The sequence below is a fragment of the Elephantulus edwardii genome, unplaced genomic scaffold (genome assembly GCF_000299155.1).
Source record: "Elephantulus edwardii isolate Elephantulus edwardi_28Jun2011 unplaced genomic scaffold, EleEdw1.0 scaffold00515, whole genome shotgun sequence".
NCBI lineage: Eukaryota > Metazoa > Chordata > Mammalia > Macroscelidea > Macroscelididae > Elephantulus > Elephantulus edwardii.
Window position 1 is genome coordinate 88267 of NW_006400265.1, and position 17331 is coordinate 105597.

The 17331-nt window shown below is 53.8% G+C and overlaps 1 protein-coding gene across 2 annotated transcripts in view; it reads right to left on the reverse strand.

The window, feature by feature from the left end:
- Positions 1–4496: 4496 nt before the first annotated feature.
- The window catches only part of PAPD7 (PAP associated domain containing 7), a 40805-nt gene continuing 27970 nt past the window's right edge, over positions 4497–17331 (reverse strand). The window contains exons 3-13 of one of the 2 annotated variants that reach the window (XM_006903128.1): positions 17253–17299; positions 16500–16620; positions 14070–14177; positions 13036–13164; positions 11422–11635; positions 9483–9609; positions 8618–8718; positions 7768–7940; positions 7354–7512; positions 6599–6760; positions 4497–4691 (exon numbers count right to left, since the gene is read on the reverse strand). In XM_006903128.1, the coding sequence (XP_006903190.1) occupies positions 4497–4691; positions 6599–6760; positions 7354–7512; positions 7768–7940; positions 8618–8718; positions 9483–9609; positions 11422–11635; positions 13036–13164; positions 14070–14177; positions 16500–16620; positions 17253–17299 (1536 nt within the window). The remainder of the gene's footprint in view (positions 4692–6598; positions 6761–7353; positions 7513–7767; positions 7941–8617; positions 8719–9482; positions 9610–11421; positions 11636–13035; positions 13165–14069; positions 14178–16499; positions 16621–17252; positions 17300–17331) is intronic. The other variant, XM_006903127.1, reaches the window with a different exon arrangement.

Below are 17331 nucleotides of genomic sequence, written 5' to 3' on the forward strand. Positions count from 1 at the left end.
ATCATATACTCTGGGCATCATGCTTGGAAGGGTGGTGGGTTGGTGAAGGAGAGGAAGATCATCAGGTGGATTGGCAGTCACTGCTCTAGTGTGTCAAGAAGTGTATGGATGGCACAGGATAGAACAGAGACAGGATAGTGGCAATGCAGAGAGAGCCCAGAACAGGAAGTGAATGGGCAGGGGTGCCAGTCCACAAGGGAGTGCCTCTCAATCTGGTCTCAATGATGAGAATAGCAGCCAAAGTTTACTCAGAAGGGCCCCTGCAAAAGGGTACTGAGCCCAGTCCTGGGGGTATTTCCCAAACCCAGCTGCCCTGAATCACCTGCTGATCCCCCAGATAGGGTCCCAGAAGAGGCTCACTCCCTACACCTGGGATAAGATACCCTGGGTCCTAACAGCAGGCAGCACCGATGGTTGATGCTAACCAAGCAGCATGTTTCAGAAGTGTTGGAGGCTGAAGCCTCTGAAGCTTACCCATCTTCAAGCCAGTCCCACTTGTCCTTGAAGCAGCCCAGGGTGATGATACAGGGGACTCGGAGGGCACTGGGGGTGTTAGCCTAAAAGTTGGCTATTTTAAGCACTACATTTAGTGCGCTCTGGTCTCCAGCTACGTTAATTGCAGACACATGGTTATGCAAATCGTCAACAGCTTGGGTAAGAGAAAGAGTGCTTCCCAGGAGTAAGACTTGACGTGAGCAAGATTTGTGGTGGCTAGACGTGGTAGGCAAGACTTGAGGGACACTGAAGCAAGACCCTGTCGAGCGCAAGACCCTGGTAATGGTGGTGAAGGGACTGTGGCATTGCTGTGGATAACTGTGACCTGAGGCTTCTTGAATTTGTGCTGGCCACAGTTAAAGGTTTTGCTGTTCTTTCAGGAGAACTAAAGAGCCGACTTAGAACTGAGGCAAAACTTGCTGAAAGGTTTGAATGACTGCTGAACTGAAACCAGAGTTTGGACTAATTGAGGAATGGTGCCTTGGAACTCGTAAAACCTGGACTTGTTTTGGGTGATATTCTTTGCCTCCCCTGCCCTCCAACTTACTTCCCTAATAAACTCCATTCCCAGTACCGCAACTGTTGAGTCAATGAATTGAACTTCTTGTTGCTGGTGGGGCTCTAGAGGTACCATAGGGTGGTGAGGGGCTGTGCTATTCTTCCTCCCTCTGGCCCCTTCAGAGACACACCCATGGCCTTGCTCCAATGTTCCATTTTCCACTCACTAGACAGTACCACCCCCACTCTGGCTCATCTGCCCAAATGGCCCTGAGAAGCCTGCTTGCCTAGCCAGCCACTCCAAGGGCCCCTTTGACTTATTACAAATAAAGGCCCTTGGGGGGGGGGGGAGAGCAGAATCAGAAATAAATGCCTGTAACCACAGTACAATGCACACACTCCATTGACTCATGGGCAGAGCCAGAGCTTGTCATCCTGCCTGCTCCCTGGCCTTGGCCTTGGCCACGATGTCTCCAGCCACTGTGCACAGTGCATTTGGTGCCTGCAGCCCTGAGCAGGGTTGCCTTGCCATGGGTTCTGGCCATCTAAATCACCTGGGGATCAAAAGGCAGGGTCTGCCCAGCTGGGAAGTCTACGGGTCAAGTTCCACAGGTGGTTAGGCTGGTTGGGAGATGCTGAGCTCTGTTTATCAACAGGTAGGGGGCACTCAATGACATCACAGACGTACTGGAATTGCTACACCCAAAATTGACCAGATTAAGGCCATAGAGCAATGCTACAGGTGGTCCCACTGCCCTGGTCACCATGCACGGCCGTGGAGCGTGCCTGTGTCTACTCACGTGTGTCCAAGTGACCACCCACCTCACACACAGCCACTTCCACATACACACCTTCCTCCCACCAAAGCCGTCCTCCCCCAAGGCACAGCATGGGAGCATCCTCACAATCCTGTCAACACCGGACCTGCACTCCACCTCACTGCCCGTTATCTGCTGACCCTCATGGCTTCCAGGACCTCCAAGCTCACCTCCTGTCTCTGCTGACCCTCACGGCCTCTAGGACCTCCAAGCTCACTTCCCCTGTCCCTGCTGACTTCCCTGCCTCGTGGTACTCACAAGCTCACCTCTCCTGTCCCTACCAATCCCTATGCCTTCTGGGACCCCTAAGCTCGCCAACCCTGTCCCTGATGACACCCATGGCCTCTGGAACCCGCTAGTTCACCCACCCTGGTCCTCATAGCTGCTCTTCCCAGAGCTCACACCTGCAGTCCCTATTAACCCCTCTGACATCCAGAAAGCCCCAAGTTTACCTCCTCTGGCCCTGCTGACCCCGCCAGCCGCTTCACTCGTCCCCATGGGTTCTGGCTCTTTGCAGCCCACCTCGACTTAACTCTTGCTGACTCCCTAGCCTCCAGAAGCCCCGGGATCACTTTATCCCAGCTGTCACCACCACTTGCTCACAATCCCCCGCTGGGGGTGTGTATACACACACACCCCCCCTTGTCTAGAAGCCTGGGGGTGGCGAGCAGGCATGCAATGCTTCTGCACAGGACACCCAGGGATGCCGAGTCCCTCATCAAGATCCCTTCAGGTCATCTGATCAGAATTACACCCCCTCTCCCCCACCATCATGTTCCTGGGAGTCACCTACCCTTTATAATCCTACAGAGACCAGAGACAGCCACAGCCCTTGAGAGGAACACAGGCAAGTCAGCATCAACCTTAGGCTGGTTTCCAAAGTTTATTAAAAATCAAAGAATAGAAAACTTTTACATAAAAATATGTCCATTTTCACTTCCACGATGTTGTTCACATACACAAAAATTGAACCATGATCTTTCACTACGCCTGCAGCCCGTGACCACAGTGGCAGCCTGGCCAATTCATCAGGCTCCCAGCCAGCCAGAGCCTGGCCCTGTCCTGGGAACCAGGCCCGGATGCGCTGCGGCCTCCTCAGTGTGAGCTCGTCAGTATTGCTAACGTGTGGATTACTACAGGCCTACGAGTCAGCGTTTATAAATATTTCTCTACCGATAGGTTCATAATTTAAATACTTGACTACGTCGGAGAACTCCTGATGGCCAGGAACTGCGGAGGGCGTGTGTGTGAAACTTCCAGGAGGGTCTGCAGGGCAGACAGATGCGGTACTCGAGGCTCCGCGCGCCCACTCCACCCATCGACGTGGTGGCCTGTTTTCCAATCTGGACTGCAAGCCCCAACCTACCTGTAGTGTCAGAGGGACCAGGCCATCGCCCGGGGCTGAGCTCTGGGACACCTGCGGTGCTCTGGGGACTCGCAGCTATGCAGGATGGAAGTATTTTTGTTCCAGAAAAGGTAACGGGACAGTGGTTGCCGTGGCAGAACACACTTGCATAGTATACCGATGCATCTGAAGGCAGGCCAGCCGCCTGGGCCAGTGCCAGGCCTGGTCCTAGATACTCGAGGACGCGCCCCTTCCCCATGCTGGGAGCCATGGGGTCCTCCGTAGAGTTGCTCTTAACAGAACAAATGCACACTGCTACACAGATTCCTCCACGGAATCAACATAATTCCTTTCTCCACATCCCTAAAACTGGGCACCATTTTCCTATTGGCCTTCACCAGCCCTGTCATTACAGCTTACGTGGCTACGACAGACGGACGCGCTTACAAGTCCACGTTTCTTCAGTATTTTCCCAAGTGATGGCCTGTTCTCCCTTTAGAAAGTTCTACTTCTGGCACTTTAAATGCTGGGTTTGTTGTCTATTGAAAAGAATAAAAAACCAAAACCATTAGAACTCAGTGTTCGGAGCAAGACCACAGGTGGTATGGCAGGCAGGGCGGCCGCCGGCTGGTCCCCGTGTGTCCAGTCAGCATGGCGTCTCACACCCACTCACACCCCAGGGCCAGGCATCCAGCTGGAAAAAAAGACGTCCACATGAAGCCCACCCGGTGCTGTTTACGACGATGCTCGATGAGCTCAGGTAACCGGCGGGACGATGAACCCAACTTAGAAAATGCAGCTGGGGAAAGGACCTCTAGGCATGTTTAAAAAACCCTCCTCCCTTAAATATAACTTACATGTAAATATGAAATTAAATAAAAAATATCTGAGTTATTGCACAAATCATAAGTTTTCGATATTTACATAGAAAAAAAGAGTTCTGGAATTTCAAACACAGCATGAGGGCAGTAAAACAATGGTGAGTCCCTGGCCCCGTCTGCCCAGGGGGGACACTGGGGTCCCCTCTGCTGCTCTGACAAACGGAAAACAAAACCTCGAACACAGAGGAGCTGGTCACCCTGCCCGTGCGCCCACGCTGTGCACGTGGGAAGGCAGGTGGGAAGGCAGGTGCTGCCCCCCTGGCCCGGGGCCCAGCAGCACGGAAGGCAGAACAGCGTCCACACAGACGACACGGCACTCGGTTCTGGAGGATGAATGCGGCCACCACACAAGACATGCAGAGGCCAGCGCAGGCGAGGTGGCCTCGAGGTGACTAGATGCCGCTGGCCTCCATTCCGGCCTCTGCAGCGAGGGCCTGGTCAGTGCAGGGGGCTGCCCCATTATCTGCTGAGGCTGACAGGCAGGCTGTCCCGCGTGTGCGTGTGCTTCTTCCTCCGCCAGCCGGTGCGGTTGTACTGGTGGTGGCCCCGGTTCCCCACGGGCGGCCGCACACCTCCGCTGCCCACTGAGCTGTGGCCACCGCCTTGGCTGTGGCCATGTGAGCCCTTTACCGATAGCTTCATGCCGTTGTGCTGCTGGAAAAACACAGGGAGGTCAGCGTGGCAGCCTGGCAGGCGAGGTGTCCCCAGGTGACACACATAAATGCTACACCCGCCACCAACACACAGGGCCAACTGCGGAAACTGGACCACTGTAGAGGGAACCGGGAGAGCACACGGGATGGCAAACCCTCTGCTCTGTGACCAAAGTCCTTTTAGGAAGGGAAGTAGGAGCACAGAGTGAGACTATCATTTAGGGACAGACAGACTGAAGTGAGATGGCCACAAGCTGGGGAACCCTGCAGCCACAAGCCAGGAGAGAAGGAAGGGTCCCTTCAGTACAGCACTGGCGGGAGCTCAGCCTCCTCACACCTCAACTAGACCTCAACCTCTAGACTGTCCTGGCCTTTAAGCAGCTACTCTTAAGCCTTAAGGTGGCTCTGCTCTGCAGCCTCAGGAGACGAAGGCAAAGTTCGTCTGTAGACACGGGCATACTCATGGACTGCCCCTCAGACAGCACCTCAGTGACCTTGGGCCATGCCCATTTGTCACCACAAGCCAGACCATTTGATGCCATGCATGCCGCTGACTGTGCAACGTGTGGTGGCAGAGAGGAAGTGGCACCCCCTCTCATCAGCATGCTGCCTGAGGTAGAGGACACTGGCCATGCAGTAGGTCACCGGCACAGGCAGCCCCCATCCCTGGCCATGGACACTCAAGGGCTCCCTTTCTCTAACCACTAGCCAGCTGGGCTGGGCTTGGACCTCCATGGCCATTAGTCCTCCCCCACGATAGCCTGAGCCCAGGTCCCACGAGCACCTCTAGGCCGCAAGTGCCCTCAAAGACAGACCAAGAGGAGGACCGCTAATAGCAGAAGGGTGTCAGCACAAACTGCCCAGGAGTGGATGGCAGCCTCAACTAGAGCCTCAGCTGCCCCTCTGCTGTGCCAGCCCAGAGCACCACATGCTGCTGAAGGGCCACTGTGACTGCAGAAGCCAGACAGGGACCTCACCAGGCAGCTCCCACCCAACGCAGGTGCCAGGGCTGCGCCTAACTCTCGGCCATCAGCTGGAACCAGAGCTGACTCTCTACTGGGTTCCCAAGGCTCCAAGCTGAACTGGAGAATGCCCGCCCTTCTCCCTCAGGGCCTCTGAGGGGTCCAGAGAGGCAGGCAGGTTAGCAGCTGGGCTCCCTGTGGATGAAGCCACCAGCACTGCCCAAGGTCAAAAGGCTCAGGAATCCAAGCAGAACGAATGGTGCTGACGTGAGTAAGAGGCCTGAGGGGACAGACGTGGGGGACTTCACCAACCTCTGGGCGTTTCAGAGCTCCCCAGAAACTGGGGGCCACAGGACCTCTGTTCTCTGGTCCCATACGCGGAACCTTTGGTCGCTTTTTCTAACTTTCTGAGCCACTCACGGGCAGGTAAGAGCTTACTAGTCACCTGCTTTCTGGACCAGCCAGATCTAATACGCAAGAGACCAGAGGAAAACTGGCAAAGCCTTAACTACACCGCAGGAGAACCTTCCAGAAAGTAAGGCAAACAAGCCACCTGAGGCCTGAAGTCAGGGTGTTTAGGGGGCGGAGGGTGAAGTGATTCAAACCACATGCGGGGGCTGGATCCCATCCAGGTCCTAATGTCTGCTGCTTAAGAATCAGCATACTGAGCATGAAAGTGAACAGATGACCAGGTCAAAGACTCTTACATCACGGGCACCATGAATTTCAAATCTGAGCTACATGCTGAACAATGTGAAGGCAGACGGGGTGGGGGCCGAGAAGGCCCAGCACAGCTAGCAGAGGCCTCAGCACCATCCAGCTTTCCTCCTGGTGGAGCAGACAAGGAACCTCCCCACATGGTCTTGTCTCTGGAGGAGGAGGTGTCACCCACCACAGGGCGCTGATCACTGGCTCAGCCAGGTGGGGAGCAGTGGTCGATGCGTACCTTATGATACAGGTGAGGGCTGGCCAGCGGGTGAGGGGTGGAGGGAACGGTGGGGGCAGACATATGGTGGACGGCTTTCAGGGACGCTGTGCCTTCCAGGCTGACCTGTCTGCAGGGGACAGGAGCCACTCCAAGAGTCGGGGGTGGGATCGTAAACCTGGTCTGGAAAGAAGGGAGGGAATCCCCATGAGGCCCGACAGGACTGCAGGAGATGGACACAGCCCACCCAGAAGGCAGGCCGGCAAGTTCACGGAGGTGGGAACTACATTTCTGAAAGGGGCTTTGGAGGGTCTGTGGTCACTGAGAAACTAGCACTTTATGCTGAACTGAAGGCATTTCATAACATGAAAACACTTTAAGCATTAAGTATGGCAGCAATGTAGGTTTAAGACTTTCAAAATAACTGTCACCAACTTGGAACTGTGATATCTTCATGTCCAGGGAGGGACTTCACACCCACCCTCACCCTAAAGGGCATCAGCAACTACCCTCACCTCAGATAAGAAACAAACACCAGACCTCATCTCAGGGAAGGGACCCATATGTCAGGGAAGGGACCCTCACATCCACCTGCCCTCACCTCAGGGAAGGGACCCTCACATCCACCCTCACCTCAGGGAAGGGACCCTCACATCCACTCTCAACTCAGGAAGGAACTCACACCTTCCTCACCTCAAAGAAGGGACCCTCACACCTGTCCCCTCTTGCCCATCCTCACTCCTGCCCTTGGATGTAAGACCCACCACAGCACATACCTGGTTATTCGTGGTCATGATCAAGGTTTGCGAAGTGGTGGACTGAGGTTTGCCGCTGGGTATTGGCAATGCTGTGGGAAGGGTGGCCATCAGCCGCGTGGGGGCCTGGAGGCTGAACTGGTAAACACTGGGTGCAGTGCAAGGCGGAGTGTCCGAGTCCTGGGAAAGATGGCCAGAAACACATCGCAGAGGGGGAGAGGGTGGGTGGGGGAGAAGTGGGGCTGAGTGGATGGGGCCTGGTCCCGTGTCGTAGTGCAGGAGGAGAGGGTGGGCCCAGGGGGCAGTGCAATGGAGAGCACGGGACCAGGAAGAGTGGGTGGGGTGGGGTGGAGCCCCACAAGCAGGGACAGGTGAAGTGGGTGTCTGGACTGGAGCAGGTGGGCCCTGGGGGGAGTGGAGGGGCCAGGCACTCACTATGTCACTCCCAGAGAGCGAAGACACAGAGGAGGCAGAGGAGCCCGAGGAGAGGAGCTGGGGGCTGGACAGGGACAAGGTCAGGCGCTGGCTGTAGGGTGAGCCTGGGTCCCGGCCTTTAGTCTGCTCCCCGTTGCAGGTGGTGATGTGCTCCTTCATCTTCATCCTGTTGTCTGTGTGGGGAAACAGCCTGCGGTCACCGTGGGAGGGGGCCCTGGAGCACCCGAGATGGAGCTGATGCAGACCCTCACATCCACCCAGTGGAGCTAACAGAGAGCCCAGCCTTTACTGACCTTAATCCACATCCAACCAATGGTGCAGACTCCAGCCCTTACTGCCTTAAATCCAAATCCATCTAATGAAGCCAATACAGACCTCAACCCTTGCTGACCTTCACATCCATCTAACGACAGACTACAGCCCTTGAGGACTTTAATCCACGTCCATTTCTAATTTCAAACAACCACTAGCTCAGGTGTCAGAAGACTTTTTACTTATATGAGGTATAATTTTAGTGCACATTTTCAATTGGAAGTGTATTCAATTTAGCTACATACCAGGTACTACTGAGAAAATAGGACTGCAAGTAAGATGCACAGAATTAAAGACTCAGGACCAAAATGATCCATAAAATATCTAGTAACTTTTTATCATTTTGATTACTTGTTGGACTTTCACTCTTTCAACCTCACCCACGTCTGGGTTCCATCCTGCAGTGAGTGGAGAACTACACTACACCCATAGGGCACAGCCCCCCTTCCATGAGGCAACACGGACGGGCCTGGCTGTCTCATGGGCAACACTCATGGTGACCAGGGGCCATGGCCGCACCTCTGCTCACCAAGCTCACCAAACTCAGGTGCTGGGCTGGCCCTGCCGCCCCACTTTTCCTTAATCCAGCGCCGGTAGTCGATCACCTCCTGTGTGACCTTGATGATGCGTCCCAGTGTGCTGTGAAGACAGTGCAATCCTGAGCAATAGCCACTAGCTCGGACCCCTATTATGAGTGGTCAAAACAACGTGGGAGGGGCTGCAGGACTCACTGTGGGTCCCCAGACCACCCTACAGAGAACGGTCTGGCTCACGTCCATGTCCTGTACACCCATGTACAGAAGAAAGGAAGCTTAAATCAAGCCACCACCTTGGCCTCATCTGGTACCCAGGACCCCCCCTCCACCCCAGGCACGGAAGTACGAGAAAGTGAGGAAGGCTGAGATTCACAACCTGCATAAAATATACTTCCTGGCCTTTTTCAAAAGCAGAATTCACCTTCCAAGAGAAAATATCCCAAGAAAATAGTAATTCCATTCCCCAAGTGAGAAATTTCTCCGTGCTAAACCAGAAACAATCAAGTATGACCATGCTGGTCCCTGGGACTTAGATTTCTTATAGAAACACATTCCAATGTCACAACAATGTCACCAACACAGAAACCGAGTTTATGTCTGACTCACAGCAACTCTGAGTATCAGAGTGGAACTACGCTCCCCAGGGCCAACCGGGCTCTGACCGTCATGGCATCAGGGCGCGGGGACTTTCTTCTAGGTGCTACTAGTGAACTTACACTGATGTCTACCAGTTACAGAGAACAAACTATAGCGCCACCCCACACCCCCAAAGATCTCTGCAGTCAGCGGTCCTGCAAGACACCCAGGACCCACCAGAGCACTATCCAATCCTCTCACTGACAAGCCCCACGGTGTGAGGCCCCTTACCTCTCGGAGTCTCTGTTGGGGTAGGACCTGGCGAGGGGGGAAACAGCATGGCTCAGCACGATGTAGGCGTAGTCAAACACCTGTTTCACCTGCATGGCCCCGTATGAGCTCCGGCCCACGTCGTTTCCTGAAGCACGGAAGCAGCAGGTCAGCCAGAGCGCCAGTGGGGTGGGAAGTTACACAGGGTGGGTCCCCAACCAAGCTAGCACAGGCCTTCCAGCAGGGGCCACCCAGCCAGGTGGTGAGGACACTGCACCCGCAAGGACCCACAGGGCCACCTCAGGTCTCTCTACACGTAGGACAAAGAAGGGGACAGGGTATTTGTGGCCTCATGGGAGGAGCCTAAGAGCCCCTCAACTCAATTTCCATGGCACGGCCTTCTTTAACAGTGCATCCAGAGGAGAAGGGTCAGGCATCCCTGATGCCAATGCTACCAAGACAACTGCAGAGGGCACCAGCAGGTAAGCAAGAGAAACACCACGGGAGCAAGGGCAGTGTGACAAGCATCACTTTCACACCCCAAGGAACTGGGGAGTGGACACTTTGTCACAGGAGTGGAGTTTAACCAGGTTAACTCTCAGTTGGTTCTTTCTACATTTTAGCTCATTAGAGACTGTAGATCTCTAATACAAAAAGATGGTAGGATAGAAGCATAAAATGAGGACTCTTCGTGTCACCAAAGAAGACATTCAGACGGCCAAAAAAACACATGAAGAAATGTTCAAGAGATGCATATCAAAACAACTGAGATAATCATCTCACCCTAGTAAGAATAGCAAAATTTAACAGAACAGCAAGCAACAAATGCTGGTGAGGTTGTGGAGAAGCTGGAACCCTTATTCACTGTTGTGGGGGTGTAAAATGGTGCAACTACTGTGGAAGGCGGTATGGCGCTTTCTCAAAGATGCAAATAGAGATACCATTTGACCCAGCAATTCCACTACTGGGAATTTACCCTAAGAAACCATAACCACTACCCAAGCAGATATATGCACACCCATGTTGATCACAGCTTTGTTCACAATAGCAAAGAGTTGGAAACAACCCAAGTGCCCATCAACAAACGAATGGACAGAGAAGATGTGGTATATTCACAATGGAATACTATGCTGCATTGAAAAACAAGGAACTCATGCAATATTATACAAAATAGGTGACCCTGAAGAACATTATGCTGAGTGAAATATCTGTCACAAAAGAACAAATATTGCATAGTGCCACTGTTGTAAAATGGGACTAACATGAGGATTGAGAGGAGACTGAGAAAGAGGGGATAAATTATGTATACTGCATTGAAACAGATGAGGGAGAGAACCACTTAAAAGGGATATGATTAGGTATTATTGTCATGACAGGAGTCCAGAATGAAGGCTGCACAGTGGACTGGACTTGGGGGAAAGGACTATATAACAATGATAGAATTTTTCTTTCACTTTTCAAAGAGAAGAGAGAACTGGGAGGGAGGAATGGGCGGGAAGAGAAGTATAACAACGAATGACTGGAAATCCAAAGTCTCTCGACAGGATCCACTTCAAGATCAGAAGCCCCTCTGCCTCTCAAGTCCCCTTCAGTAGCCCCTCCCATCCCTAAGTGCTGAGTGGCTTGTCCTTCCTGGGTGATAAGGTGTCCTCAGGGAGCCCCGCCTTCTTTCCACATCCGAACAATCTGCCATCACTAGGCAGTAAGGGGTCTCCTTGGCCTATACCTCCATCATGGACAGTGTCCTCATGAGGCAGTAAGGGGTCCCCTCTGCCCTGTCCCCCGCCCCCCCCCCCGACATGGACAGCGCCCTCACCAGGCAGTAAGGGGTTCCCTCTGCCCTGACCCCTCCTATGGACAGTATCCCTACTAGGCAGTTAAGGGATACTCTCTGTTCTGTTTTCCCCACATGAACAGTGGTTTCACCAGGCTGTCCCCATCACACAGATGAAACCCTCACCAGGCAGCAGGGGGTCCTCGATGCATAGCATCGACGGTCTGTATCCACTGGGCATGGCTTTCATGATCTCTTCTTTGGCAATGTAGGCACCTCCTTCTTTTATTCGGATACCAGTTTTCAAGTAATTAAAATTTCTCCCATACAGTTCAAAAAACTCTACCAGAAGCATTCCAAGGTTCTCGTCTGCTCTCCGCGCATCAATTCGTGGATGTAACTGTGAAGGGAACAGAGACAGCCTGGGGACAGGCTCGGAGGCCTGCTCCAGATCCCACATAGCGGGCAGCTATTCTGCGGGTCAGGATCAGTCACTGTGTGGTGTGACCAGTCACTTGGTGGCCCAGCCACACACTCAGAGCTGGGCCAGGCACCAGCAGGACCTCCACAGTCATGGCCCATAAAGGCCCTGACAAAACTGTAACAGTGCTCTGAGCCTGGTCTACCAAAGGGGAATCCATGAGATCACACCCAGACAGATGCCCGCTGGGCCACCAGCTCCTGGTCCTGTAGACTGGAAACCACATGTCATAGCTCAGGCAGCAGGCGCCCGTGATTCCATTCTTCTGAAACAGAACCCTCAAAGTTCTATCCAGGACAGACTGAACTGGTTCACCCACACAACCTGAGTGAGATACACAGGTGACACATTCGGAATTCACAGTCACAGCCCTCAGCAGCGTTATATGCATTTCAAATGAGCAAAATTTCAAACTTGGTGTGGGCCTCACTACCCACAAAAACACAGAATGAGAAATTCTGAGCACAGTCAAGCACCAAGGTGCAGGATGTCAAGGCGTGGGGTGTCAGGGTAGGTGCAGGAAGTCAGGGTACAGGAAGTCAGGGTACAGGAAATTAGAGTGCAGGATGTCAGGGCGTGGGGTGTCAGGGGAGGTGCAGGATGTCAGGGTACAGGAAGTTAGGGTACAGGGTGGCTGCCTCTGATTGTGTTTTGGCAGTTACAGTGATCAACCGGTCATTCCTCTGACAAGGCTGGATGGTCTAATCATTCAAAGGAGCATTTCACTGGGGTGGAGTGTGGTCTGCGCTGAGTTCAGAAGGAGTTCGCTTGCATCTGGCTCATCACAGCTTTAGTTCTTCGGTTCTGAGCGAAGTTCTGCCTGACCTGCCAACCTTGGCTTCCTCACCCTCCTCAGCTATACGGCCCAGGCCTGGGACTGCAAGCTTCTACCCATGTGCAATGTGTTGAGTCATTTACTTTAGGTAAGTACTATACCACTCTCCTCTTTTACAAATGCACATACACACGCTCCTCCCATGGGATTCAGTCTGAAACCCTCCGGTAGGTCGGCTGGAAGCTGGTTATGTACACACACTCATTGGTTTCACTCTTCTAGAGAACCTAGCCTAAAACAAGGTGTGAAACAGTGATTTCTCCTGGAGCTTCGATAGACACAGGGTCCACCTGTGGACCAAGACAAGCCCTTCCTGCTCTAAGCTTTGAAATCAGCCACGAGTCAGCTTCAATCAACAAGGGAGCAGTGAGGTGACTCCAAGAGGTCCTAATCAAATGCAAAAGTTGAACCCAGGACCCAAAGAGGCCTGGGAAGTGATGGGAAACTGTGGTTGCCCAGAGCCCTCGCATGGCAGCATACACACCTGCAGGAAGCTAATGGCCATTAAAATGAGACTGTAGGAGCTGATTCCACCTGTGAAAACCTCGTTCAGGTCCCTCTGCAGGAGGAATTGCTTCAGCACTAAAATCAGGTACGGCAGCAGGGAGTACTTCTGCAATTCCAGAGAAGAGAAACAGTCACTGAGTCACTCACCCATGTTCACAAACATTTCACTTACTGAGCTGCGCACGTGATAAGTGTAATCAAACCCCCGCCCATCAGAGACCCAGGCAGCTGGCTGTTATAATCTAAGCCATGCTTAGATTCCCAATGACTGAGGAAGGGGCCTGCAGGCAGAAAGAGCCAGCAGGTTGCCTCCCACATAGAGGCAGGTCCAGGCATGGGACATCCCCGCACCCAAGAAGCAAAGCAAGTGGGGGAGGGTGGCAGGAACTGCGGCAGCAGCACTGTTTATGTGAGCCAGCAACAGGCCTTCTAGATGAGAGGGCACTGGAGGGGAGAGGGGACAGAACATGCCAGGCTGAGGAGGGTACAGAACGGGAGGGGAGAGAGGGGAGTGAGAACAGGAGATGGAAGATACGAGGAGGAAAAAGAGGAGAGGGGAAGGGGAGGAGAGAGGGGAGGCAAGGAGGCACATGCATCTGAGCAGAAGTCCATGGATGTGCGTGTCACACCCTGCTGGATGGACATGGCCCCGCAGAGAAGAGCTGACTGTGTGGAAGGCAAACAGCACTCCAAGAGACCCTGACTGCAGTGATGGCCTCCTGGCTTGTGCTACCTCCAGCAAAAGCCTGTTAGTACCACTGGGCCATCTGCACAGCACTGCTAACAGCACAGAGGAGACCACTCGCCCTGCTATTTGCAGGGAAACATGCGGCAAACAACCCTAGTGGCATGGCAGCCTTTAGCCTCCTCAGGGTCCAGTCTCGCACATGGTCTGACATACACGGGTCACGAGTGCCGCCTTGGGGGCCTGTCTCAGCATCCCTGGAGACACAGGACGGACAGGCATTTTTACTCAATTGGCTGCACTGCCAGGGCCATCACAACACCAACCTTCATGTAGCTCTTGATGAGCTCTGCAGCTCGCACTCCAGTCTCCACATTAAAACTGATGTCGACTTTCACTTCTGTCTCCTGGTCAGTGAGTTTGATAATGGGGACCTGCCAAGATGGGGTTTAGAGAAGAGCATGAATCCACAGGGGCCTAGCCAGCACCAAGCCTGGGGGCTATGCTGAAGGCTGGGCTCTCTGCTCCCCAGAGGACCTGTGAGAATGCCACCCCAGACTGGCTGAGGAGACAGGACTCTGCCAGGCTTGGGTCTTATCCCATATTCCTGGTATCTCACTGCATCATAGAACCAGTCACCCAATTGCACCTCTGATGGGCCCAGCCAATCTACTGCATCTAGGATGGGATCAGCCACCCCACTGCAGGTAGGATGGGCCAAGCCCTGCCCATCACATCTAAGATGGGGTGGAAGCAGAAGGGACTGGTGTGCAGGAAGCAGCAAGGCCTAGCAACCTGAGCTCCCCTTCCCACATAAGGCAACTCCATCCCAACGACCCAGGGCCCTCGGTAGAGACCACTGTGGGCTGCAGTCATGTCTAGGGAAATTTCTGAAAATATGTAAAATGACTTCTATCTAAAGTTATGGAAAACATTGACTCTAATACTGGTTTTCCAAACAACTAGCTTGGGTTCTGATTCTTTAAAATCTTGGGGGAATGGAGAATCCTACCTATTTAGGACTTTAAGCCCATTTTGTAAATATTGAGACTAAGAACCAGTCCCCGAAAAGCTGCCGAGCCACCTCTTCAGCCCACAGGTCACCATCCCCTCACAAGGCAGACTTGTTTCCCCACCAGGAATGTGGTGTGCTGGGCAACACACCACGAGGCCGGCCAAGGGGCCAGTCTGTGCTGACAGTAATCATCCAACTCAATCACCTCAACCAACTCGGCATCCTGCGGCCCCTCTCGTGGTCAGTGTGCTGCCAGGCTGCTGAAAGCTGCCTGTGAATCCACCATGTCCCAGCAGGTGGCGCCCTGGGCCACACGTACGGCAGTCCTCTGGCACCAACACCTGCCACATGCATGCACCGCACATGTGCAAGGCTGCATCCACAAATCTGGGCAGCTGTTAGCACAGCTGGAGAACCTTCCTTTAGAGCGGCTTTCCAAAGCATACCCACTTGCAGTCTACACCGCCCCCCACCAGCTGGGCCTGATGCCTTTCAGTGGGACCACCAGAGCAAGCACTGCTGGGCAGGAGGTGAAGTTGGGGAGGTGGCCCTCAGCTCCTGCACAGTCGGTGCCCAAGGGCCTGGGCCATGGACAGGAGGAACTATGAAGCTGAGACTGGGCAGGCCCTGCCAGCTATGCACTCCTGGGCTCCTCCAGTAACCGCCCAGACGGCAGGCACAGCCCTCGGCCAGATTCTCTCCTCACAGCAGAGGACAGCACAGGGCAGAGGGAGGGCCCCAGGGCTGCCAGGGCATCCCCTGCCTGAAGTCAGGCGCACCAAGGGAGTCAGCATACCTAGGGACAGGGCAGCTGATAGTACAGGGCCACAGCCAGAGGCTTAGGCTAGGCCAGCAGGCCACCTGATAGCCCACCACCAGTCTACTGGTGTGGGACACAGTGCTCACTGCACACTCACCTGTCTCCATGTGGACCCACACCACACAGTTCACACACTCACCCCAGAACACAGTACAATCACCACACTGCTGCCACCATCAACACACACACACACACACACACGCCAAGAGCACACTGCTGTCACCATCACAAAGCACACACCAAGAGTTCACTGCTACCACTGTCACCACACACAAGCCAAGACCATGCCGCTATCACCGTCACCACACACACCAAGAACAGGCTGCCGTAGCCATCGCCACACACACTACGACAATGATGGCACTGTCATATCACTCCCAAGCCAAGAACATGCTGTCCATAGGACCACTACACACACCAAGAACACATTACCACCATCATCCAGGAGAAAGATCACACACTCCCCTCTTATCGCCTGACCAGCTTATCATCAGTCAAAAGGACCTGAGGACATCCTGGGGGACAAAACACCAAATTAAGAGGAAATGCCGGCTAGATAACACAGAAGAGGCTGCTAGGATCTAGGACTCAGAGAGATAAACCTAAGCACACAAAAAAAGGATCTTTATCTCCCAAAAAGTCTCCAAGGAGAGAAGCTCACACACAAAACAGGCACACGCATCTCTGCAGTTTACACGTGTGGCTGCACAGCGGCAATACGAGGCCAGAGTTCTGTCTAGATGTGGCCTTCCTCGGCACCACAAAGGAGACAGAGCACATCCCACAGATAGTGCGGCCCTTCCGTGTCACACGTCCACCTCAGTGTCACATGTCCACCTCATCGGTGCTGCCACACTCGCCCCAGGCCATCAGGCAGCTGTGCTGGATCTGGCCCAAGGCCAGGCTGTGGGCCACACTCACCGTGGCCTTGTCCAGGACCTTGATGGAGCACGGCTCAGCCACGCTGTGCTTCCGCAGTGCCTGCTCCAACAGCTGTAGAGGTGGCCGCTCCCACTTGCCAAAGACCACCAGATCAATGTCACTGACAGAGAGAAAGGGCACAGTGAGTCTCTTTCCTCTCACCTTCCCCTGAGGGTAGGCATTCCCCCCGAGGCCAGAATAAGAATCATTAAGTGACTGCTCTCGAAGAAAGAATGCTATTTAAAAACCTGGAGATGGAGTAGGGGGCTCTGGTGGCCTGGTGAGAAAGGAGGAAGACCCACCCCCTCCACCCCCCAAGCCCCAGCACTGGTCCCACGCTTCCATGGAAGACTCTGCTCCCTGAGTCTTGCTCGTCCTACACTTGAACTGGCCACTCAGTCACTGACCTGCCTACCGCTGAGCAGAGCCCCAGACTACCTACCACTAATCCAATCATCCTAGGTCACCCGCCACTGACCCTAACTGGTGATCCCAGGCCATCCCCTATTGACCTGGCAATCTTAGTCTTCCTATTTTGGATCAGGTGACCCCCGACGACCCACTGCTAACTGACCTGGTTCATCAACTGCTAACCTGCCGATCCTGGGTCTCCCAAGTGCCTCAGACTTCTTAAGAAGTGGGAAGCCTTAATTCTAAGCAGGGAACCCACACTAGGCTCCGTCCATGCCCACGCACATAGAGAAACCCCCATCCAGAAGGAAACTCAAGCCTCCCACAGCAGCTGTTGCTTACCTGGTCGGGAGATAGAGACCTGTACTGAAGCTGCCAAATATCTGTACCTGCAAGAGAGGACAGCATCAGGCACAGAGGC